The sequence below is a fragment of the Euphorbia lathyris genome, chromosome 4 (genome assembly GCF_963576675.1).
Source record: "Euphorbia lathyris chromosome 4, ddEupLath1.1, whole genome shotgun sequence".
Lineage (NCBI taxonomy): Eukaryota > Viridiplantae > Streptophyta > Magnoliopsida > Malpighiales > Euphorbiaceae > Euphorbia > Euphorbia lathyris.
The window spans coordinates 58,547,835-58,573,762 of record NC_088913.1 but is presented as its reverse complement, the minus strand read 5'-3'; the positions used below and the strand labels follow the sequence as shown (position 1 = coordinate 58,573,762).

The window sequence follows — 25,928 nt, the reverse complement described above, 5'->3', positions numbered from 1 at the left end:
CTTTTTAAAAGAGGTCGGAATTATTGCCAACGGTCAGTTTTTACGCAGTCTAAGTAGCAGTTGCTTCTTCCTCGGCAACCCAGCCAAGAGCCGACGCCGTCAAGTTTCTCTATCACCAGCATTAGCCGACGCCGCATGCCTGGTAGTGTTGCCGCCTCTTTACGTGTTCGCCTCACCACCAGCTTTCTTTTGCTGTTTGCGTTTTGAGATAGGTAATTCCTCTCTGCTTCTCTAGGTCATCTATTTATTGGTTTATCAAGGGTGTTTGCCCACATTGTAGTTTTAGTTTATACAATTGATCATGATTCTTTGAGAATTGATGTCTAATACATGTTCGATAAGCGGTTTAGTTTATCATAATTTTCATGATCATGCTTGCGTTTGATTCTTGGTTCTTCTCCTGAGACGATGCTGCTTCTAATGTTATTGCAAATAATTAATAGTTTCAATGTTATATTTTTTTTTTTGTTGATGAGGTGTTATGTTTGAATTTAACTGTCCTAGTATTCTGCGGAGAAAAAACTTCTAGTTGAAACTGCTATGATTTCTTTTCTTTTATTAGGAGAACCGAAGAGTGGCAAAGGGATGCAGTGGTAAGGGGTAGGGGAAGACCTAAGCAAACTTGGAGGAGGGTGGGTGATCGAGAGTGATATGAGTTTAGTGGGAATTGAGGAAAATATGGTAGTGGATAGGACGGAGTGGAGGGAGCGAATTTGTGTCGCTGAGACGACTTGATTTCACGGTTTTATATGATGGTTCATGTTAGCCGACCCCGAATCATTTCGGGACTAAGGCTTTGTTGTTGTTGTTGTTGTATTATGATTATCTTAGTTTTGTCTTCCTTTGCATCCTCAAAGATTAGACAGCCTATAATTCTCTTGAACAAGAAAAAATATTAGATTGATTGATTTGATTGCATATAAGGAGGTTACTGTTGAAGCCTGAAAGTTAATCTAGGAAGCACCGATATTTCTAGGAGGTTAACGTATGAGTTTGGCACACTCCGGACACTTTGACACTCTGACACGCATCCAATACTCCAAAAGCCCCTCTCTTTTTTTTCTTTTTTTTTCTTTTAATATGGTGACACTTTAGAGACATTTGGTGACCGTGCTTATTTAGATTGTGTACAAGTATTGTTATTAGGAGGATAAGTATAAAGTTATACAATTTTTAGATGGGTAGAGGTAGTTCAATAATAAAAAGATAGGAAGAGTTAGGGTAATCTAAGACTTTACGTGAGGTCTGAAAGTTCCAAATCTAAGATCATAACATCATATATCTAGATCTACCTATTCAGCATATGCTAGGTTAATTTTTACCTTTGGTGTAAGCTTTCTTAAATGATACTACTTATATGTATAATGTATAAAGACCTGGGATCAAGTCTCTAACTCTTCCTTCTTAAGTTTACCATGTCCAAACTTTTTATGGTAGTTCAAGGTCAAGCTTGGAAACATCACCTATGTCATCTCATTCTCACGTTTGTCCTTCAACTGTTTTGAGTTGCTCTTTTTCTCTTTGGTAGTTCTTTTCCTTAGGAAACACTCCAGGTCTTTTTGCTTTGCTCCATTTTATGCATGTTCTTGAACTGAGCTAGCTCAGTTTGAAACCCTAAAGAATGTTAGAATTTTATTTCTTATACTTGAGGTTGTGTTGTATCAACTTACATGACACTCATATATAGTAATAATAGTACTAGGAACATGAAAAAATATATAAATGAAGAATATAGAATAGAAGAGAAGAGCAAGCTTTTAGAAATTGTGTTTCTACTCTTGATGATATGTTATATGAACTTACATAACACCTAAATATATATATAGTATGAGGAACATGAAACTCGTAAATCTAATTAAGAAGATAACTTAAGTACACATAAATAACTATGCAACTCTTAAAAACATAACTCACATAACTCTTTATGTAACTCTAAATAACCCTAAATTCATAACTACTTGGTGACTCTAATTCAAGTAATAACTTATCTAACTTTCACAAGTTTATTAGTTCTAACATTGCCTCTTAAACTTGTAGTCTAGCGTTTAACAACTCCAAGAAGAGATCTCAATCTGCAGAAGTCTTCAAAGTTTAGAGCCTTCGTAAAAATATTTGCAACCTCTTTAGAGGTCACATGTTTGGGTTTGCAATGCATTCTCTGATGAAATGATACTTGATATCTATGTGCTTGCTCCTGTCATGAAAAATTGTATTCGATGTGTCTGTCATGTTATTTGGTTGAGAAGATCACTACAGTCTTTGAAATTTGAGCAAGGTGGACCAACTGCCCATAAAGAAAACAAAGCCTTTTGTTTATGCTTGGAGTTCCAAGAATCAACTGGTTGTTACTCTCTCAACTTGTGAAGAAGAGTATGTTGAAGTTGCTACATGTGTCTGACTGTCACCACAGGAGCAAGCACATATATCAAGTATCATTTCATCAGAGAATGCATTGCAAAGAAAGAAGTTTGGCTCAAGCATGTGACCTCTAAAGATCAGGTTGCAGATATTTTTATGAAGGCCCTTAGACCTCTTCTTGGAGTTGTTAAAGGCTAGAGTACAAATTTAAGACACGGTGTTAGAATTAATAAACTTGTGAGAGTTAGATAAGTTGTTACTTGAATTAGAATCACCAAGTATTTATGAGTTTGAAGTTATTTAGAGTTACATAAAGAGTTATGTTCTTAAGAGTTACATAGTTATTTATGTGTACTTAAGTTACCTTCTTAGTTAGATTTAGGAGTTCATGTTCCTAATACTATATATGGTGCTATATAAGTTGATATAACATATCATTCAGAGTAGAAATACAATTTCTAAAAGCTTCTCCACTTTCACTTTTATTTTATACAATTCTTCCTTCTCTCCAAAAAGAAGAGGGCCAAACTTCAAGTTGTATCGTAGGTAGGGATCAATCCTTTTAAGGGTACTTAGCTCTCCCACTTTCATATAGACCCTTCTGTCTAATCTTGAAGGATGCTTTTCTTGCAGAATCATTAAGCTAGGTTCATCTTTTCTCTAGTTATGGTATGACCGAGAAAGCTAACTGAAGATAACAATTTGGAAGGGTCAAATACATGTTATTGTTACAGAGATAAGGTTATCAAGGAACCAAAGGTCCAATAATAGCTTTTATTATAATTTTTTTTTTTTTTTTTTGGACAAAAGTTAATACCACGAGATTATGGTACTCTTGATTCTTGATGTGAATTGTACATATGGGAACATCTTAATCATAACTATATCATATTGGAACTTTGTTGTCATTCGTAAGTTGACAGCACTAAAATTAAAATCAATTACAACTTGGTACTTGATTTAGCATATGATAAAACTGGGACTTGGGATACTATGGCTGTATATCCATTTAGATAAATACATTTGTTAGGATATTATGGCTATATAAATTTTGAAATACATTTATCAGGTATGTAAAATTTACTTTATTAGGTTCAGTTTAGATTTGATAGCTATGTTTATGTGAGCGAGTACACATGTTGAACCCCAAAATAAGAGTGCCAAACATCGGGTTGATTGAGAATCATAGGGATTATAAATGACTGCATAACAATTCGAAATGGTCAAACATTTTGTGACTATTTTTTGCCTGTTACAGTCTATTAGATATAATGTTAGAGAGATATATAAAATTAATACCAAAATATTATGGTCTCTTGGTTCTTGGTTGGTGGTTTTAATTAATGCATAATGTGACATATACGTATACGGAACTCTCAAGTTCCCATTGCGATGAGATACTCACATTTAATCAAGGGTAAATAATTATAACGTCCCTGAGTTTTTACTTAATACACTAATTAGTCCCTCTATTTTTAGAAATAATTATATAGTCCCTCAGTTTTTAGTTTCATCAACTTCTTAATCCTTATGTTTGAGCAATGATCAAACTATACCAAATAAATTTCAGAATACCAAAATTACCCCTTATTCTATATTTTAATAATAAAACATCTATTTTTTCTATTTTATGTTTTTTTCTCCTTTTTTTTCCTATATAATCTCTACAATATTTTTTTCCTACATAATCTCTACAATATTGAGTAATTAATTTATTAAATTTTATATAATTATAGAAATTTAATTTAGTAGCCTAAATTTTATTGACTAAAAAAATGAATGAAAAATATTTCAAAAATTATCAAAATAAGAGCAAAACTATATAAATTGTAAAAAGTAATCTTTATTGATCTCTAATAAATTTTATAAATGAAGAAAAAAATATGATTTTTTAAAAAATTTATTAATATTTAATGCTAGTTTAAAGATATTATATTAAAAAAATAACAATTTAAGAGAATAAAAATACAATTTTAATGATTATTATATACAATTATATAAATTTCGGTATATATATATACTTCATAAACTTTATTAAAACTATTTCGATTAAATTTGAAATTAAATAATAAGTTTTTTTATGTAAATAACTAGGGACAATTTGGACTTTTATCTATAAAAATACATGGAAGGACTAAACAGTTGATTAAAATAAAACTTAAGGACCTTATAATAATATGATGGACCTACTAATATGTTAAGCAAAAACATAAGGACTTTATAATTATTTACCCTTTAATCAATATAAACATGGTTTGAAGATGCAGTTTGCTGTATTTATTGAGTTAACTGGCAGTACTTTAATCAAAATCAATAATTGCTTGGTATTTAATTTAGGATATGTAAAATCTGTCATTTATGATATTATGGCTATATCTCCATTTCTATAATACATTTGTTAGGATATTATGGCGTATATCCATTTTGAAGTACATTTGTTGGGTTTGTAAGAGTCCTGTTGGGTATCATGGTCATATAGTCTGAAATTGGGTCGCCTGCAGAGAGCCAGTCCTACAAATTTCATGATCAATGTTCAGCCCATGGAGTGAGGTGTGTTAAGCATCCCACTTGGGCTAGTGATAGTTTCAAAGAGCTATTTATATGTAGGAGGCAATCCTCCACCTCGAGGTACCTTTTAGGGTGAAGCTAGGCCAAATTTATACGCTAATATATTCAGATCATCATTTATTATCTAATTATAACAACAATAACAAAGCGTTAGTCCCAAAATGACTCTGGGTTGGCTAACATGAACCGTCATACGAAACTGTAAAATCAAGTCGTGACATAAATTCTCTCTCTCCACTGTCATATTTTCCTCAATCCCCAATAAACTTATATCACTCTCGATCACCCTCTTCCAAGTTTGCTTAAGTCTTCCCCTACCCCTCACCATTGCATCCCTTTGCCACTCTTCAATCCTTCTGATTGGCGCATCAAACGCTCTTCATCTTACATGACCAAACCACCTTAGTCAATTTTCCCTTTTATTCTCAATAGATGTAACCCCTACTTTCATCCTAATTATTTCATTCCTCACCCGATCCTTTCTCGTATGGCCACACATCCATCAGAATATACGCATCTCCGCCACCGACTTCTTATGAATGTGACAGTGTTTCACTGTCTAATTGCTAGAATTTTCCCTTCAATCTATTAGGCATTGCCGAGATCACAAAGGAAACCCGTAGCACTCTTCCACTTCAACCAACCAGGTTTAATCCTATAAGCGACAACACTCCCATCCAGGGTGATTGTCCCTGCCTCCCTATTTCTGTCGCCGCTAAATTTACACTCCAAATATTCCGCCTTACTTCTGCTCAACTTAAAGCCTCTATATTCCAAAGTTTGTCTCCATAATTCAAATTTACTCTCCACGTCTTCTTTCGTTCATCAACCAACACAATATCATCTGCAAACAACATACACCATGGTATACCGTCTTGAAGTGAACTCGTTATTCGTCCATAACGACGACAAAAAGGAATCGGCTAAGTGTGGAACCTTGATGCACTCCAACACTGGTGCGCACGCTCATGCACACTCCCGTCCTGATGTCAATATATTTCCGCGAAATGTCTTTCCTTATTAATGCCCACTAAAGTACTTCCCTTAGTACCTTATCATGTCTTCCTCAAGTCAATGAAAACCATATGTAAATCTTTCTTCTTATTTCGATAATGTTCCATTAATTGTCTCATTAGATGAATGGCCTCCATAATTGATCTTCTCGGCATAAAGCCAAATTGGTTTTCCGAGATCTTCACACTTCTCTTTAGCCTTTGTTTGATCACTCGCTCCCAAAGTTTCATAGTGTGACTCATTAGTTTGATTCCTTGATAGTTGGCACAATCTTAGACATCGTCTTTGTTCTTATACAAAGGGATTAGGATACTTTTCCTCCATTCCGATGGCATCTTATTGCTTCTCCAAATCTTGTTGAAGAAAGTCGTCAACCATTCGATTCCTCTCTCTCCCAAACATCTCCAAATCTCAATAGGTATGCCATCGTCCTACTGCTTTCTTCAATCCCATCTTTTTTTAATGCCATTTTGACTTCACCCTTTTGAATTCTCCGCATGCAGTCACGATTTACCATATCGTGAGGGATACTTATATCTCCAACAACTTGTCCGTGATCTCCATTAAATAAGTTATCAAAATAGGATCTCCATCGTTCCTTGATATCCTTATCTCCAACCAGGACCTTTTGGTCCACATCCTTCACACATTTAACTTTTCCGAGGTCTCACGTCTTCCTATCTCAAATACGGGCAATTCTATATGTCTTTTTCCCCTTCCTTCATATCCAATCTTGCATAGAGATCCCGATTCACCTTTGCTCTGACATTTCGTATGACCTTCTTTGCTTCCTTTTTAGCCTCTTTATTGTTTGGCCCACTTCTTCGGTCCACCAAGATGTGTCCTCACCCGGTGGCATGCTACCTTTAAGATTCCCCTAGAACTTCCTTCGCTACTTTCTTTATAATATGCTCCATTTTAGTCCACAATGAGTCTATATCTAAATCCATGTTACAAGACCAATTATCTTTTGTGGCCATCTTATCCACAAATTTTTGTTGGTTCTTTCTTCCCTTGCAGTTACCACCTCTTAATCTTCTCCACTTGTAGTATTCGTTTTCTTATACATCTCCTACTTCGAAAATCAAGCACCGCTACTCTATGTTGGGTTATCGTACTCTCACCAAGGATCACCTTACAATCAATATAACTCTTTCTCCAAGCACTCCATAAATAATATATATGTGTCTATCTATTATTTAGGGAAAAGTAAAAAAAAAAAATGTTTGTTCCATAAATAATATATATGTGCCTATCTATTATTCAGGGAAAAGTAAAAAAATTGTTTGTGGTTTGCCCAATTTGCAAACAAAAGCTTCTTGCTTAAAAGTTTTTAAATAGAGGTATGTATGTTTTGCTTACAAAATATGGTATTTTAAATTACACCATTAAGTTCTGATTACAATCAATGATATTTTTATCTTTAAAAAATTATATTTATTTACATATCGACAAAACAGAGCTCAGCTCACTAAATTGAAACCATAAATAATATGATGAGCATAGCTGCAATTCAATTTGGGATCTGTGTTTTGTCAATATGTAAATATAAATTTTTTTAAAGATAAAAATGTTCTTGATTGTCATCAGAACTTTAAAATAATTTGTTTTGCAAAAAAAAAATACATTATAGGCCTCTATTTGCAAACTTTTAAACCATAGTATCGTGTTTACAAACAGCGAAAAACCATATATATATATATATTTAATTTTTTTTTTACTTTCCCCTTTGTTTATATCTTGTTCATGCCATCAGTAATGGGTAAGATGCATTGGTAGTCCCTTAACTTTCTATAAGTTTTGAAAATGCCACGAAATTTCAATTCGTGTTTCAAAACCCTCAACTTCGAGTAACTTCCAAGAAAATATTTTTAACTAGAATCCAAGAATCAACCTATCTGTGATTCAAAACAAGATCTTTTACTGTAACCCTTTCTCTATCAGGTTTTCTCAGATTTTATTGGGTTTTTCCTGTTTGGTTGTTTAGAAAGTTTACTTCTATATTCTTTACATCGGATTCTTGCAATTAGCTTATGCTCTATTAATTGCTGAGAGTTTTTTCTTTGTTTGTATTGAAGTATGTATACAATCTCTGAGTACGTTTATGCTTGTACCCTACCTAAGAAGTACCTGGATTAAATTAGTTTATGTTTATTTTGCAGGGAAGACAATGAAAGTCAAACTCCTGCGTATCCTTAGCATGCCATTTTTCCTCTTTTCACTATTGGCTTACTTTTTTATGCATTCATCTTAATTGCTGAAAGTTATGCACTTTATTAGTTTCTCTGGCAATTGGGTATTCTATTCTCAAATTTGATTGAACTCCAATAAACTTGAGTAACCTGAAATTGCTGGGTCATTGGCTTATAATATGTCCGAGATTTTCTGTATGATAAGCATTTGTCACTAGATCTGTTTCCAATTTTTTTGTAGAAAATTAACAACTTCAAGGTAAGTTAAAACCCAATATAAGGCTTACTATATTAGCACTCACATCTAGGCAATTGTTGATTTGTTATACATCTTTTAGATGTTCAAATTTGAGGTTATTGCAGTATAATGATATCACTTCTAATGCATTAGACTCCCAGAGATCTACCGTCCAATATTAGTTTTGAATTTTATTTCAAAGCTTTGTCTTCTCAATTATTACATATTTTCCCTTCTGTTGTAGTGTTGGCAATTTTTTGTTGATTTCATTTTTTTAATATAAATTTGCATTCATTCATTTCCTATTTCATACTTGGCTTTCTAAGGAAATTGTTTTCTCTTGACTTGTCTCCTCCCTGATTCCTGAATGACTTGAAACCAGAGTATGTTCTCTCCATCTTTTTTAATACTTTTCTGTTTCAAATGCTTTGCACATAGAATTAGAAATCTAACCGAACTTAGGCATATGATATAGCTTTCAGTGTATGATGCATTTATCTGCTCTAAGTTCCGGAACTGTTTTATCTGCTCTTCACTAATAATATCTGGATGCATTTTCCTTACTTTTTAGTAAACCGTAACTCTTGTATGTAATAGGTGGCATGCTGTTGGTTCATGGACATGGGGTGCTCAAGATGAAACTTGTGGGATCTGTAGGATGGCCTTTGATGGCTGTTGTCCTGATTGTAAGCTCCCAGGAGATGACTGCCCATTAAGTAAGTTGCTCATTTTGGTCTTGTTATTTACCATTTAGGAGTTCCTTGTTTCATGTGCTTTCTTGTGCTTGAACTTATAATAATGCTTTTTGTAAGGCTTAATGCATCAGGATCCCTGAATTTATAGAGTATCTCGGAACTTGTTTAGAGTGACATGATTAACCTTCTAAGTCAAGGTGGCAGAGTAAGAGAGGATTTATACAAACGGAAATGCATATCACTTAAGCAAATTTAGGGGGTCAACAGATCATTGTAAGAAAATTCAAGAGTGCAACAGGTCGCTTCAAACAAATTCAGGTGGCCAATAGGTTTCTCTAAGCAAGTTTAGGGAGCAATAGATATAGATCACTGTAAGCAAATCCAATGGTGCAATATGTCACTTCAAACAAATTAAGGTGGCCTAGGTCACTTTAAGCAAGTTTAGGGGGGCTAATGGCTAATTAGACACTTTGTAACTTTAGGGGCTAATCAATTTTTTTGGCCAAGTTCTGGGGCACTGATGTACCAAGCTTTTTTATAGACATAATTCAAAAAATAACTCTTGTGCTTTCACTAATTTGAAAAGATGGGTGTCTGTCGTTTTTCCTTTTGTTGCAAAAAGAGACCAAGGTTCTACCAGTTTGACCATTTATGACCTCATAATAAGAAATTCCAAGAATTAAATTTGTTGAGTACCACATTTACCATGGAACCATGTTTTCAACTTTTCAAAATCACTATTTTTCGGAGCTTTTTCTCTCCTAACCGAACAATACCTAAATGATCTCAAAACTAAAAAGTTGAAGAATTAAAGTTGCTTAGAAGCAGTCCTCTTTTTGCCAAAAAAAAAAAAAAACCGATAGGCATTGCAAATCGGCGGAACCACATAGCTTATTTTTAGAATTATCCTTTTTTAATGTATAATATAACCTTGATATTTGTTAGACTTAAACAGCATCCCAGGAAATTTGATGAGTAACATGTAGAATCCATATAAGTCTAAACATTTCTACTAAAACTATCTATGGCTTCAGTGGTGGTACTTGGATATGAAATTTTGCTTCCCAGGGGATCTTAGGCAGAGTTAAATAGTGGAATACGTTTGCTGTCTACATATGCAAAATGAAGGCTTCTCTTTTATGAGCAAGATATTATATTTGCATTCTTAATCTATCATTAAGGAATTTTTGGATTAGGTGGTCCAGTTTTGAATTAGTTGGTGTGAAATTATTGCTTGTTTGGTGGATGATTAGCAGAGTAATATTAATGATTAGTTGTTTGAAAATGTTTGTAGTATGGGGAGCATGCAACCATGCCTTCCATCTCCACTGCATCTTGAAATGGGTGAATTCACAGACTTCTCAAGCACATTGTCCTATGTGCCGCAGAGAATGGCAGTTCAAGGAATGAATAGTAAACTTGTAACCTCATTTCCTTTGTTTGCACTAACACTTCCCATATTGTATGATGGATTGGATTCTTCTTGCATACCATAAGTAGATGCTTCCTTCATATCTTTCCTCTTTATTTTCTTCACTAAAGTGTGCCCCTAGTTTTTTACTAAACTTCATTATTTTGTTTTCAGTAAAGTAATTGAACTTTGGTAAAAGTTACTGAAATAGTGTGACATGACAACCACATTAAATAGAATTCTTTTATATATCGCGTGACAGTCATGTGTATGTCATGTGACAGTTTTAAGAAGATGAATGAATGACTATTCAGATGATTTTTTTTTATGTTGTCATATGGTTGTCATTTCCAATGTGGTTGTGATATCACTATTCCGATGATTTTTTTTTTTAGAAATTTTAGAATGATTTCATTGAAATAAAAATAAAAGTTAAATGTTTTAGTGAAAGAAAATAAAGTTGAGTGATTTTTTTAAAACTAATTCCAAATTTTAGTGAACATCTACCCAAGTAATGTAAGCTGCTTTTTCTGCTACTGCCAAAGTGTCAAGGCCCAACATCTATGTTTGGCCATTAAAATCAATTATATACGGTGTTGGGGAGGTAGGGGTATAAATGGAGTTGGACGGGAAATGGTTTTTCTATTTTTAAATATTTTGAAGATTTCTCGTTTTTTTTTTTTTTTTATGTAAATCGAAAAGAAATTTGTCTCCAACCTCCTCAACTTTTTAAAGAAAAATAAAATATCAAATTAAAATAGTGACGAGGCATGTGGATCAAAGCTAGCAAGCCCACTTTTAGCCCAATAGCCTCACACAATCAAAGCCCAAGGCACGTTTGTAATTAAACCCCTTGATCACGGTTTCCAGCTCGCAGTAGGAAGAAGCCCACTTGAGCCACTGGAGTCAACCTCAAAACCTGGGTCTTTTGCTCACAGAGTTTGATTTTGATGAAGAGGGCCCTCTGCAAAGCTCCTCAACATGATCAAGAGTTTCCAAACAGCTCAAGCAGTTTAAATGGCGGCTCAAAAGAAAATTATTGAGCAACAGTAAAACCTCTAGGAGGAAAATGAGAAGATTTGGAAATTCATAACGGTAGTGCACAATCCTCATAAACTTCTTAAGCACTAGCCAAGGCGATCCCAATTGTGTTCCACGAAGTCACTCCCCCCACGACACGCACCATCCAATATCCATCGGTGATCTCGTGGCCCGTCATTCAGGCTCCCCAAGCCATGCGATCAGTGGTCATCATGGAGCCGGTTTCCCTCGCTCTGTAGGATGTTGATGAGCTTGTAGAATCTAAGATCCAAAGGTTCCTCAACAAGAGAGCTCTAGGCGGAGTAATGGGGAAACATCACCTCAAAAAAACCCACTGCACATCGAATAATAGACCCCACTTTTCCAGAGACTGGAAAAACCCTTAGGCCTTCTACTCCGTCATGGAGGATCCCAACGACCACTTTGCTTCATTTATGAGTACCATAAACCTCTATTCTAAGGATGAGGACATTATGCAAGGTTTTTCCAATATCATGTTTGGAAGCGCGTAGGAATGGATTCTTTTTACCTGTTCAAGGAATTTTTCTATCCCGCTTCGTCGCTACGGCCAAGGTCAGGAGGATCAGCTCGGATTTAAACTATTTGCAACAAAGTCCAATCGAGCTCCTTAAAAATTACCTATCCTGTTTTCACCACTCGACCTCCCGAGTCAAGTGCCTCAATCTGGAGGTAGCCCACAGCGCTTTAGCAAAAAGAACATCTTGCGAGCAATTTAAAGCAGAAATTCTTCCACAAGCTCCCCCTTTCTTTCGAAGAGTTGGTGGCCATAGTGCAGACTTTTATGAGTCATGACGATAATGAAAAATCGATGGGCTATGAGGATTCTGAAAAATACAAGTGCAAAGGCGACGGTAAGAGGGAAGAAAATGTCAGGTAATCAACCGACTCGAAGGACACTGTCAGATCGAGAAGGGATGACGAACTTTTCCCTTACTGCCCAAGGTGAGTGGAAGAGCAAGTTGGCTCTTGAAGCATAGTCAAGGCATCCACTTAACTAGCCGAGAAGTGCACTACTCAGACAAAGCAGCACAACTGCCTCTCCACAAGCCCATGCATCCAAGCAATGCGTCCTCCTCAAACAGATCACCCAATCCCCGGATGGAAAAGAGAAATATTGCAAATATCACAAGTCCTCTGGGCACTCGACAAATAACTGCAATCAATTGTAAAAGGAGATTCACAGGCTCCTCGAGCACGGAGCCCCGCCAAGTGTTGCATGTCAAGCGGACAAGCACCAAAGGCCTCGCGAGCCCCCATAGAGGCAGGAGGATGCCATGAGACCATGTTATCAGGGGGAAATTTAGGTCATCAAGGAAGGATCATCGACATATTTCGAGAGAAGCTCCTCTAAGCCATCCAACCCCGTATCCGCACCCGTCCACTCCGAAGCTCTAGTGGTCACATTGGCCATTATGGGCTTCAATGTGCACAGAATATTGGTGAACACAGGCAACTCAGTCAACCTATTAACATGGAAAGCTCTCAATGCAATAAAGTGCAGCAAAAATAAGCTCCAATGAGGTACCTTCCCGCTGGTGGATATCACGCCCCGTGAAAGGACGAAAATGCCCTTTCATGGGTTTTGGGGGAGGGAAAAGCTATTTTTTTTACCAATCCGACATGCGGGCGTGTGGATATCACGCCTCACCGCGTGGTCGGACGTGATAGCCACACGCCTCACGGCAAGGGAGGGCGTGTGAGCATCACGTCCGACCATGTGGTGGGGCGTGTGGCTATCACGCCCGACCACGCGGTGAGGCGTGATATCCACACGCCCGCATGTCGGATTGGTAAAAAAAATAGCTTTTCCCTCCCCCAAAACCCATGAAAGGGCATTTTCGTCCTTTCACGGGGCTAGGGATGGGAATTTGGGGCTGGGTTTAACAACACCCTTATTTTATCATGAGTTCACCTTTTTAATTTAGCAGAAACTTTTTCTTTGCTTGTGTATTGATTTTATATCTATTCACTGTGTTATTTAATGAGTGCATCTCTACACAATATACAGACATAACTAGAGCTCTTTTTCTTGATAATGTTGCTAAGGATTCTATAAATATCCACAAAACTGTTTCAAATTATCTTACACCCATTATAGTTGTATTGCACCTCGGAACTTCGGGTTCAATTTCAGTGTCTTCTTTGCAAGATTCCGGATATCTTCTCGACTGGATTCATTTGATATTCTAATAAGTTCGTTAATGCCTCCGGTAACAATGAAATCCTCAGCATTGTCATCTGTAAGAGGAATTATGAATAGTATCAGTTAAAAGAGGATAAAATGCATACATAGTTCTGAACTGAGCCAAGTTTAGAGATCTGAAAATGCTTTTTTCCAAAGTATCATGCTTCTTTCTACTAAGGTCGAGATTCATTTCTTCTGCATCATGTTTTTTAACAAGCACACGAATGATGGTTCCGAATTATTTCAATAGGTTTTCCAAAATCATGGTTGTCTTAATTTCAAATCGTAAAAATACTGAGCAGATTACCGTTTTGAGCCAAATGACAAATAGCTAGCTCAACGTGTCGTCTGGTAGAAGATGAAGCAGTATTAGAGTTAGCAATCAACCATTCAAGTGCACCATCTTCCATCAGAAGCGAACGGCCTTTTCTAAGTCCTGCAGCAACAATACTGTCATTTCGATAGATAAGCAGAGATGAAAAATGATGATTATGTTGTAGGGAATAGTCAATAGAAACCTTGAAGTGTGCCTCGAGACTCGCATTTTGCAAAATTGGCCATCCCTCTTGCAACTTGTGCAACGACATCATTACTCTTGGACCTTGCTATTTCCAAGAGTGCCTTTATGCCTCCATCTTCATTCAGCATTATATGTAATCTTTCTGTAGCATTACAAAAATATGAACAGATATATACAGGAGTCCCTTAAATTTGATACATGCGCTCTAGTTCTAGCAAAGATGAGTATGGTCAAATATTTCAAGTTTTCTTTGAAAAATCAGTGCCTTTTTTCATATGTGACAAGGCTAAATTTATAAATGTCACATGCGAGCCAGTTTCTGGGAACCCGACAAGAATATAAAGCCATGAGCATTAACATTGAGATGTCTAAAGAATGTGATGTAAATACAATAGTATCTCTAGCTTACCATTTCCACATAAATTGGCTAGTGCACCAGCAACCATTCTAAGTGTTTGTGGATCATCTGTTTTGGATGCTAGCTTTGCGAGCAGTTCTGCACCACCTTTGCTCATTATTAACCCTTGATTCAATTCTGTAAAAATCATGTATAAGGACAGTTAAAGTCATATGTATTAACATTTCAGAATGTTTAATTTTTATATTCTTTCTATAAATGATTTCTTTTATTAAAAATTAAAGATCAAAGGGCATGAGTTTCTGAATTTATATCCAAAGTAAAAAGAAAATAGAGGTTTCACTTGCAAGGGAAACACAGTAATATTTTATTGGAAAATGAAAAACAAGAAAGGAAATATGTTTAGGTATAGTGTTAGTCCAGATATATGTATTTTCAATTTTATACTTTTTATATGGTTGGCAAAGTTTTAAAAGGCGGTCACCTGAACATCGTATTACACTAGCTAGCCCCTATGGAATTACTAGGAGAGATAGACATGATGTTGGTTGCAATTCCCAATTCAAAGCTTAAATCAAAGTTGTGGGCTAAAAAAAGTTGTATTGCTTATATTTATTTATAATGAACTTGAGTTCTTACTAAAAATTCAAAACTTGTATATTATGAACAGATATCAAATAGAAGAAACCATTATTTTAAAACAAGATAGGACTTGGAGGAAAGGACCAGGTTTCATGACCTTGTAGCAAAGAGAAAGACATGCTCAGAAAAAAAGATAATAGTCAAGATTACCGTTCATTGCCAAATTAGCAATGGCTCCAGAAGCCACTCGTAGTATGGTTGCATTTTCTGATGATTTCAACAGCATAAGCAATGCATCTAAGCCTCCTTCCTCCACAATCTTTTCTTGATTAACATCTGAAATTACATAAGTTGTTAAATGTTTAGATGCACCTATGACAAAAAAAGTATTTCTAGTGGAATATGAAGATACAAGAGCCATTGATGACAGGTCACATAGCAAAATCTTGAAGATAGAATTTTGGGATCAAGCCTACATTATCTGTAATTTATGTGGGAGTTGCATCAAGACAGTTAAGAATGGCTGAGAGGTACGAGTCGTCCCCTTAACAGGCCTTACTCTTGAGTCCACCGGACCAAATCTGTTTAATCATCCCTAGTAACTTAATTTGTGATGTCTTCTCCATTTTTTTACTTTTTGCTTTGGTCAGAGTCTTAATCTAGCAACAAACTTTGGAAGCATCTACCAGACTACAATGTCTAATCCTAAAATTTGTAGACAGTATTCCTACATCGCTAGGATATCCAAATACATGCAGATAACATATATGTAGTCATGACATTGGACACTAGCCAAAACCTAATAGTCAGTTTAAACTTCAGAATGGAAATAGTTGCTACCGCGCATAATTAGCATAATCATAGGAATTCATTAAATTTCCTAGTTTAGCTACTAAACTCTTGTATAAATACAGGCATTTCTCTAATATAACACACAACATTCTTCTAATTCTCTCTAGTATTCTTACAAGAACAACCAACTGTTTTTCTTTACTCTTAGTCGGATGTCTCGCAGACAAGCTTTCATGTGACTCAGAAAGTATGATGTGTGCGGTATCCGTATTGAAAGAACTTTCTTTTTCCTAATCCTTTATGCGGGTCAAAATCTGAGCATACTAATTACCAATTTCTAGAAAAGGAAATTTGAAAAAATAATGTCCTCATTTATATAAGGAGATACCATCAAAAGCACCAAGAAACTGCTGTCATATGCAGTACAAAGATAAAATCTACAGTGAGGAAAGGCAACCATAGAAGTTTCAAGTTATATCAGAAGAATGCAGGGAGAGGAGCAAAGAGAGGAGGGTCAGGGTTAGAGATTAATAACAAAATTTAAGCATAGCTTCTTTAAAAAAAAAAAAAAAATATCAGCTAAATAAAACAATGATTTTGGTAGTACCAAATGATAGACAGCCCCTAAACATTAGTATCAGAGTTAGTGAAAAAAAGTTAGCACACCTTCAGCAGCAAGATTGGCAATCACTTTTACTGCATGGATTTGGACACCAGAGTCTTCAGATGTTATCAACTGTAGTATCTTCTGCAGTCCAACTGAATTTGCAAAACCCAACAACTTGTACATCAGGATGTCTCAAGAAGTCAAATCCGAATAAATATAATCACATACATATGGCAAATGAATTTTACCTTCTTCACAAATCTTAGCAATTGTAACTCTCTGACTAGTCAGTGCTTCCCTTGAGGGATTTGATTTGTATGATTTGCCACTGTTTTGCTTTGAGTAACATTTCTTATCCTGAAAGCATTACAATGTCAACGATAGGGAAAACAGGTGATGAAAAAAAAAATTTGGTAAAACCAACCTCAAAGTCATTGTCATTTTCAACTGCACTCTTCTTTAGTTTGTTCAGCTCATGTTCAATACTCTTTCGCTGCATCTCTTCAACTAAAAGTCTTCGCTGAAGGTCAGAAAGTTCTCCCTTCAATATTTCCTTCATATCAAGTTTGTATATATCAAGTGTCAGTAAATTCAATAAACAAACAGAACACGCACCATAGGTGCAAATTGCAACTCCAATACAAGCATCATGAAAAGTTTTTGAAAATTGTTAATAGAAAAATATTGTAAATGCCTAATAAACTGATCCGTTCACACCTTCTCCTGCAACAAATTGTCATTTTCTGACTTGAAGGATTGGAGTTCAGTTTGAATACTTTCATGCAGCTGATACATAGCTTGTAACCCGTCTCTTAGTTCTTCATTCTCATCCAGATCCTATATTATATGCCAAACACTGAATTTAGCTGGATTGCAGGTTTGTTAGCACATAATGGACACATTTTAGAAAATCATCAGCACCATGAATAAAGGAGACAACGGAAGCTACAAAATTTGTTGAAGCTACAAATATAACATTGAAATGTGATATATAATCCCATTTTAAATACAAACATAAAGTTCTATCTTTGGGATTGCTACAACTTGCAAGCAGGACAAACTGAATAAATAATATGGACAGCAATTCAGAAATGAGATTACATAGATTATGAATCCAAATAGACATGTCGGTGTGCTTCCAATAAAGCAAGAGAGTGTTGATAAGTTTCCTTGAACTATGTCTCAAGCTGCGTCTGAACCAACAACTGTTGACTTCCTTGAGGCTTAGTTGATAAGATCATAAGAGTACAGAAGAATACACTAGGGGAAACAACTAATAAGCCATAAATCAAACTTCGATTGAGAAAACCACAAAAACCTCAATGTTCAAATATTGCATAAGCCTTCTTTTCAGAAACAACAACAACAACCAGGCCTTAATCCCAACTAATTGGAGGCAACTAAATGAATTCTTCCTTTCCATTCATTTATGATCCTTGTAAAATCCTCTAAAAATCTGATAATTTTCAAGGTCATTGTCCAATAACCTTTATCCAAGTTAATCTCGGCCTTCCTCTACCCTTCTTAGTATGTAGAGTTCTATCATCTCACATTTACACACGGGAGGATCCATAAATCATCATTAAACATGTCCAAACAACCTCAAATATCCTCTTATTTTATCTTTAGCAACCTAACTTTTCTCACTTATTCCTCATCTTCTCCATCTGAGCGTGTCTACTCATTCATATCAATATCCTCATCGTTGCTACTCTTATTTATCAAGCCTGAAGTCGCATAACTAGAAATGAATTCACAAATCCCAAAATGGGGCAGAACCATATATATTGTCTTCTTAGTTTTTACTACCCAACACTCACTTCCACAAAGCTTTGTCGGTCAAATAGTTTTTCTAGAAAAATAGCATTTTAGTTTTATAAGCATATTTCTATCACATAACAACCATGTTGCACCTCTTTGTTTTTTTCATCCTGCTTTAGCTCCATGACTAACACCCTCTTCTATATTGGAGCCAAGCAAATAAACTGGAAAGAAACTGTACAGTGGGGAAAAGTCATTATTCACAATATTGGGAGAAAAGAACAAGGATAAGGCCTGCTATAATATAGGCCAAACTTATCCTTACACTTCGGAAACGCCAAATTCAAACCTCAAGAGATGCCATGATATCTAAAATGTTCTGTAATGGTCAGGAAAAATTAATGGAACAGCTTTTATTTACCAAATTGTGATGCCTAAATTAAGATCAAGCAATGAAGAAAGCAGTACTGTAAAGCAAAAAGAAAAAGTAAATAAGCGCGACATCCTATATGCAATACTCATTCAATGTGAGAAGTAGGTCAAGTTAAAAGCATGACCATTATACCTACAAGAATGCATCATAGCTCTTATAAACCGTTGGAGTTGAGCTAATATCAGTGAGTGTTAAGTTTTAACTAAGTAAACCTGAATTGAGTCTAGTCCATCACTTACACGCTTCTTTCCTTGATCTAGCTGTTCTTGTACTACTTCATAACGAGCATGCTCGTCTGCTAAATTCTTATGTAGCTCTGCTATTTTCTTCTCATATAGCTGTGTAGTTTCAGCAAGTGCTCTCTGATATATTGAATCCACCTCATGTTGCTAATAGAAAGAGAAAATGCAGTTAGGGTTTATTCTCATTTGATAAAATTTCATAGCAAAATGAAATGTATAAAGTTTTTTTTTTTTTTTTTTTGAAGAGAAATGTATAAAGTTAATTGCAAATAGTTTCAATAAAAGTAGATGAAAAATCTGACAATAAATTAATATATTATACCTTCATTAATTTTTATTTTAATATTTACTACTAAATAAATAATCCCAAAAGGGAACACCCCAAAAAAGACAAATCAGTTATAATTGGATTGTTGATAAAAAGGACCAAGAATCTTACCTGCACTGAATTTTGACTGTCACTTGCAAGCATCTTATTCATATTTAATTGTTCCTCAACTCTTGCAGTATGTGCACGCTCATCTTCTAGCTGCTTATTTAACTCCCCTATTTTCTGATCATACATCTGAATGGTGTCCTTAAGTGCTTTCTGAAGTGTAGAACATTCCTCCTCATGTTGCTGATGAAAGAGAAAAAGCGTTAGGCTTAGATCTTAAAAAAAAAACACAAAGCAAGATGAAATTTCTCCATAGTTGAAAATGATTATGTATATGTTTCAGGAAGATGAAAATCTCAAAGAGAACTTCCAAGCGTGTATGATATGTAATTGTGATTTTCAGTGTAAAATACATAGCAAAACTGCATTTGAGCCACAACTGTGAAAGTGGCTACAAAATCTACATAGTAAAACTCACACTGGAGATTAAGTCTAAAGCATAGTATGCCAATTACCAACCTTAATTGATTCTTGGCCATTTCTAAAGAGCTCTTTCATCAAATTTAATTGTTCCTCTGTGCTTTCGCAACGTCTATGGTCATCTTCTAGCTGTTTGCTTAATTGAGAAATTTTTATTTCATACATCTGTGTAGTATCAGCCAGTACTTTCTGATAGGTTGAATTTTCCAGTAGCTGTTGCTGCTAACAACCAAAAGAACAACATAAGTACATGTTAAGTGGGTTCAATGTTTTTGCAGAAAAATAAAGCAGATTAGGCCCTAACTAGCTTTGCCTACTCATGAATTTTTTCTCAAATTTACATTGTTATACACAAGTATTAAATGTTCAAAAAGATATAGGAAAGAGGATCCTAGAGGATGTTTGATTGTAAAAATACCACAGAAACCACATGATCCTTTTAACTCAGTCCTTGACTATAGCCATAGCTACCAGAGAGACCATTAATCTACAAGCATGATAGTAGGTCCAAGTCAGGTTCTTAAGTTCCTATGAGGGGATGTATTGTTAACTATTGGTGGTAGTATGGTATCAATATCGTAAGCCTTTATTTTTACTGAAAATATGAATAACAAAAACAAATTAGACAAAAAAAATCCTATCAGTTTGTACATATTCCATTCAAGTAAACAAATACATAGAGCTAATAAGATCTTAACTCTATCATAAGGAGGAATACCTGGCTATCATTGAATCTCACTTCCAACAGTTCAAGTTTTTCGGAAATCATATCATTTTGGCCTTTTTGATGACCCAATTCATCCAACAGATCTTTTATCTCCAACTCCAAACGAACTTTTTCCTTGTCAAGAAACTGAAATCAGTAGAAAATATATCTAGATTAAAATTTTCAACTAAAATGAACATTTGGATAGAGCATAAGCACTATTGATACCAGATAACGTAATGCACAGCACATTTTGATGATGCACATGTTATAGATAATGCATGATAGCTAAACAAGATAGTTAACTACCTCAGACCTTGCAACTAGATTCTTTTTCATTTCAGCAAAAGAAGCTTGACATTCTTTAAGCTGTTCCTCCAAGTCACACTTTTCATCCTCTCTCAACTTTCTTTCCCTTTCTACTTCTTCAGTAAGATGGTCCACTTGGGTCTCAAGCTTCCAACACAGACTTTCATAGTCAAATTCTTCTTTAAGCTTTACCATGTTTACAATTTTCATCGCCTGCACACAAAAAGATGTACGATAAGGCTCATATGTACACAGACTCAAGTGAATTCTTTTTCACTATATATAACTTAAAGCTACAAAATAAGAATTGGATTTGATGTTTCTTTTAAAAGCAGTGCAGCACAACTGGAGAATTAACATAAAGCGGAAAAAGAAAAGCATCATTCAACAAAAGCCTCTTTTTAGGAAATAAATATATAGTTAAATGAAGGAGAAAATAAAAAGAAACATAATAATGAGACATTTTAGAATTGGCCAATAAATTTTGAATCCCTTAAATCTTTAGACAAGCAAGGTAATATTGACAGGCTTAATAGAAGAAAAGAAATTGTATAGAACAGAGACTGAAACCAACTCCAAGATGAGTTTCTAACAAAAATAAGCAAAGCTCAAAATGGATTATCATGGAAGATACTAGTGCTTAAGAAGCTTCTCTGTAATTCTTTTTCCTCCTATTTTTTTAACTTTTGGATACTTCATTCAAGTGCTTTTGCAGGCTAGCTTTTATACATCATTCTCAAGTCTATCTCTGCATTACATACAAAAGACAGGCCATCCACGCTATTGCAAATTCAAGAGGAAAATACCCTGTGCCATAGTCCCAATTTTTTCCAGATGAACATGATAAGTGCACGCACTTGCCAGCTCTCAAGTTTGCCCTTTCCATTTGAGTTTATGCACTACACAGCATCTTCTTCCATACATCCTAAACGAACACAAAAGACTACTAATCCTCTACCATTTTAACCACATCATTACAAATAGAAGAAACATTGAATTTAGTTGAAACTCATAAAGCAAAAATCCTAACATAAAATATTCACAAATCCATCAGTCAGTTTTGCCTGAATCATGAACTAGTTGGTTCTTAGACTAAAAGGATAATATAAATGCAAACATGTTGAATGTATATGGCATTCCTCCAACATTAAAACATCCAAATTCATGTAATTGCATAATTATTTAGGATTCAAAGATCAAAGCAATCAGCCATAGCAGAAAGTGGGGAGAAATTTCCGATGATACATCAAACGAAATTGCTAAAAATATGCAGTCATTTAGGATTCAAACATCAAAACAATCATCCATAACAGAAAGTGGGGAGCAATTTCCAATGATACATCAAACGAAATTGCTAAATCTATCAAAGGACAATCCCGACGCAATTAACTGTAAACTCTTTATGACTCACCCGTTGCCCAAACATAATTGTGCTAGATGTCTCTGCATGATGCCGCAATGACGATGCAATTGTTATGATGAGTGAAGTCCGTGCAGAGCCTATTAAATATGAAGTAGATGGAATTTAAATGAGAAAACTTAACAAGGAAAATCAAGGATAATGGTGAAACAATATAGACAGGTGGAATGAAAAATAATGGATTAGAAAGATTGACCTCCAAATGAATCACGCAGCAATCTGGTCAGCTTAGAATCCCTTGTGGGTATATGTGAACTGTTTTCAGCCAATGCATTTATACATTTGCCAAGGGAAGTGAGAGAAAGATTAATAGACTTTGCCTCTTCAAGCAGTTGACCTTCACTGCCTGCACTACAAGAATATAACTACTTAATTTCTTAAGAAAATTTTTGTAGAAGCATGCCACTAGTGATTACAATTTTCAAGATGTAACATATTCTGCCGAAAATATTATTAACCAAACTAAAAGAAAAAATTGGATGAAATACCAATTTATAAGTAAGGATATCAATGTCTATGTACTATCAAGCAGAATCAGTTCAAAAAATAGAACCTGATTTATCTACTCTTTCAGATCCAGCAAGATCGACGATTAGCAACTTGCTTTTTCTAACTCTAGGTATGCCATTGCTACCAAGTGCATCAGTTTTTCTATCTTGAGGAGGTATATCATCTTCGACTTTCTGATGGATGGATCTTCGTAGATAAACCTATGAAAGCAAGGAGGTCCAAATACTTTAGTTTTAATTTATCAAACTTGGAGTAATTACCAGAAAAGGTTAAAATCCTAGAAGTATAATACCAATAGAATTGCATGACTACGTGAAGATTCCGTGTTCTGGTTTGTATTGGCTGTATGGCGATGTGTGTCTCCAATTTGCAGTAATTCAGAAAAACAATCAAGATCTCGAACTTGGACTCTTGTAGCACCAGGCAATGACACTTCTCCAGTCCTTGGGTCCTCATTTAAAGGGATATTAATCTTTTCTGGAGCAAGCAAATCTTGTATGGATTCCATATACAACTGGAGCAATAAGATTAAGTGAGTGATTAACCATTTAAAAAGTATCATAATAGCTCGTCTATACGTTCCTAACATGGTCATAAAGTTTGTTTTTTGGTGTTTTCTTAAGCATCAGCCTACACACCATGGTCAATCGTCATATTGAAAGTGGGTAAACAGAGAAGTTTCCAGGAAAAAAAAAGGACTTTGATGCTGTGTTATTTTCACACAAGCATCAAGCATTTCTTAATGCAATAGAAAAAAATTAGTACCTGCAAATAGGAGACTTCAACTACATCAGTGTCAAGGCTTGTATTAGCAATAATGTCTTCTACAGCTCTGACCATGATACCACGCTCAGATACATCATTTTTGCCCAACCTACCTACTGTATATGTTTTTCCAGTACCTGTTTGACCGTAAGCCATAATTGTCCCGTTATATCCACTCAATACACTCTGCCAAAGGGTATCCACAATAACAGTATATCATCAGCATGCCATCCCAGGATGTGTAAATTTGAATTTAATTTCTAAATTAGGACCACATACGTGGTAGAGGTAAACTAAATGTTTGCTTGCATAATGCATTTGTAATCTTTCTACATGTATGCCTTATTGTTTACTTTTTAAAAAAAAACCCGTTGAATTGGCAATACAATTCTGGGACTGGCATACATTGATCCCTTACCTCGACAACAGGCTTTGCTACTGTTTCATAAACACGCTTTTGAGAGGCAGTTTCAGCAAAAATTTCATCAAATCTGTAAGATTCGGAACTCCAGTTGTTTTTCCTCAATTTCAACCTTCTAAGCTGCATGAAAAGAAGAATCACTTGATTAACCAAACCACTCTAGATTACAAAAGAAGAAAAAAAACATAATATATGATAATGAGGGAAATTTACAAGGAAAACGCAAAAGAGAACACTTTCAACTGCTCCAATATATCAATCATGAAAAGATACAACTTTTACCGCATACTGTACTGTAATCTGTAGAAGAAGCAATAAGAAAAAAAGGTAGGTTACCTCTGGCTGTAACTCTACACAATCAGCAAAATCAGCATCCAAAACGAGATCTGCAGCATCTTTTGGTCTGACTCTAACAGAAACTCTCACTCTTCCAGGATCTGGGACCAAAAATGTTAGATTCAAAATCAAGGCATCGCATAAAGATATACCAATAAAAATTTGACAGGTTGCGTCCATGGAATGTAGCAGGATAATATTTAGCTCTACCATCAAGAAAAGAACGTGTTTCATTTAAATTGAGAGAATGAAAACCTCCTTTAGGACACAATTAAAAAATGCACATAAATCACAGGCCAAACCACTTCATATATAAGTGACAAGCAGCATTTTCCTGTAAGCTGGGATAAGTGTTAGAACCTCCACAGTTCAAAATCCCTCACATTGCAAAGAAGTGACTAAAAAGTCTCAAAGGGAAACAAAAATAACAAAATGATTGCAATGATCCTCTATGTACGAATACCACAATACTACAATTCAAACAACAGTATTAACCTCATAGATAATTAAATAAGTTATAAATAAATAAATTTTGCATACTTCTAATGATAATGATCATAAAACTAGTATTTTTTCCCCAGAATTCAAAGAAATTGCGTTCTACTCCAAATTTAAATTAAAAGTTTCACATTCTAAAAAAACAAATAAACAGTGTAGCCCACTCTAATATTGCTGAAACAGTGATTCTGCACAAGTCCCTATAAAGAGAACTCAAGAGCATGCTCCTTCCACAAGGAGAGGGAGAGAAGAAAAAGGAAAGAAAATCATGAGAGAGAGAGAGAGGAAGACCATTATCGTCGTCATGGATGAGAGAAGCATTCGAACGAGTAGCAGAGGAACGGCGCGTAGGGAGAGGCTTGGAGCGAAGAGAGCGTTGATTTGGCTGAGTATTACTAATACTAACATCACTATTCACACTTCTGGAGGTAGAATTGAAACTGGAAGAAGAAGAAGATTGATGGTGATAATGATGAGTTTTGTAAGAAGCCGGCGAAGCAGTTCTGAGTGAAGCCATGAGATTGTGGGATTAGGTTGAAAAGAAGCCAAACAAGAATAGAGAAAAAGAGAAATGAATATATAAGGAATGAATTAGAAAATGAAAATGGAAACAAAGATTCATATTTGGAGAATGAGGACGGCACGATGAGAGAGAGAGAGAGAGAGAGAAATGGATTCCCGCGTTTGGGTTGGACAAAATCAAAAAAGAAACTTTTATGAGGATGGAGCTGTCACTCACAGTCGGTAATTCTAGAGACGGCTAAGTTGTTTAATGGGGTCGGTATGTTTTTTTGTTTAAACTAGTATTTGAGTATTTCAACTTTTCGCAAGAGTGTTTTTTTTTAAATTTTGTGCAATACGTTTATTTTAAAGAAAAAAAAAATTCACCACCAGACCCGAATGTGATTCGAACCCATGACCTTCCAATATATAGGTAAGCTCTCAACCACTAGGCTAAGAGCTTCACCACTTCGGAAGAGTGTTTAGGATTTCATCAAACCACAGTAAATATATAACGTTTAGTTTTAGTATTAGTATTTTCTATGGAAACAGCAACTTTTCACAAAAAGCTCATTTTTTAAGCTTTTC

At 35.2% G+C, this 25,928-nt stretch overlaps 2 protein-coding genes across 6 annotated transcripts; one reads left to right on the top strand and one right to left on the bottom strand.

The window, feature by feature from the left end:
* Positions 1-8,730: 8,730 nt before the first annotated feature.
* LOC136227193 (anaphase-promoting complex subunit 11) lies at positions 8,731-10,581 on the top strand (the record flags this gene model as incomplete). The annotated part of the gene is made up of 3 exons (XM_066015872.1): positions 8,731-8,753; positions 8,968-9,086; positions 10,360-10,581. Coding segments are annotated over 3 exons (258 nt in total), but the record flags the coding sequence as incomplete, so codon positions are not given.
* A 2,883-nt stretch (positions 10,582-13,464) lies between these two features.
* On the bottom strand, positions 13,465-25,533 carry LOC136226340 (kinesin-like protein KIN-UC). 5 transcript variants are annotated; one of them, XM_066014784.1, is made up of 22 exons: positions 25,131-25,533; positions 24,342-24,442; positions 24,003-24,125; positions 23,585-23,770; positions 23,112-23,333; positions 22,863-23,019; positions 22,506-22,655; positions 22,301-22,389; positions 20,890-21,102; positions 20,593-20,715; positions 19,914-20,096; positions 19,458-19,637; positions 19,016-19,165; positions 17,300-17,419; positions 17,007-17,135; positions 16,831-16,939; positions 16,642-16,734; positions 15,394-15,519; positions 14,653-14,778; positions 14,242-14,385; positions 14,031-14,159; positions 13,465-13,776 (listed from the first exon to the last, which is right to left on the bottom strand). In XM_066014784.1, exons 1-22 carry the CDS (start codon positions 25,354-25,356, stop codon positions 13,631-13,633), a joined length of 3,225 nt encoding a protein of 1,074 aa, XP_065870856.1. In that variant the 5' UTR covers positions 25,357-25,533; the 3' UTR covers positions 13,465-13,630. The 5 variants fall into 5 exon arrangements, with proteins under 5 accessions (XP_065870856.1, XP_065870854.1, XP_065870855.1 ...); XM_066014782.1 differs by having other exon boundaries at positions 20,593-20,727; positions 25,131-25,532; XM_066014783.1 differs by having other exon boundaries at positions 19,914-20,093; positions 20,593-20,727; positions 25,131-25,532.
* Positions 25,534-25,928: the final 395 nt, after the last annotated feature.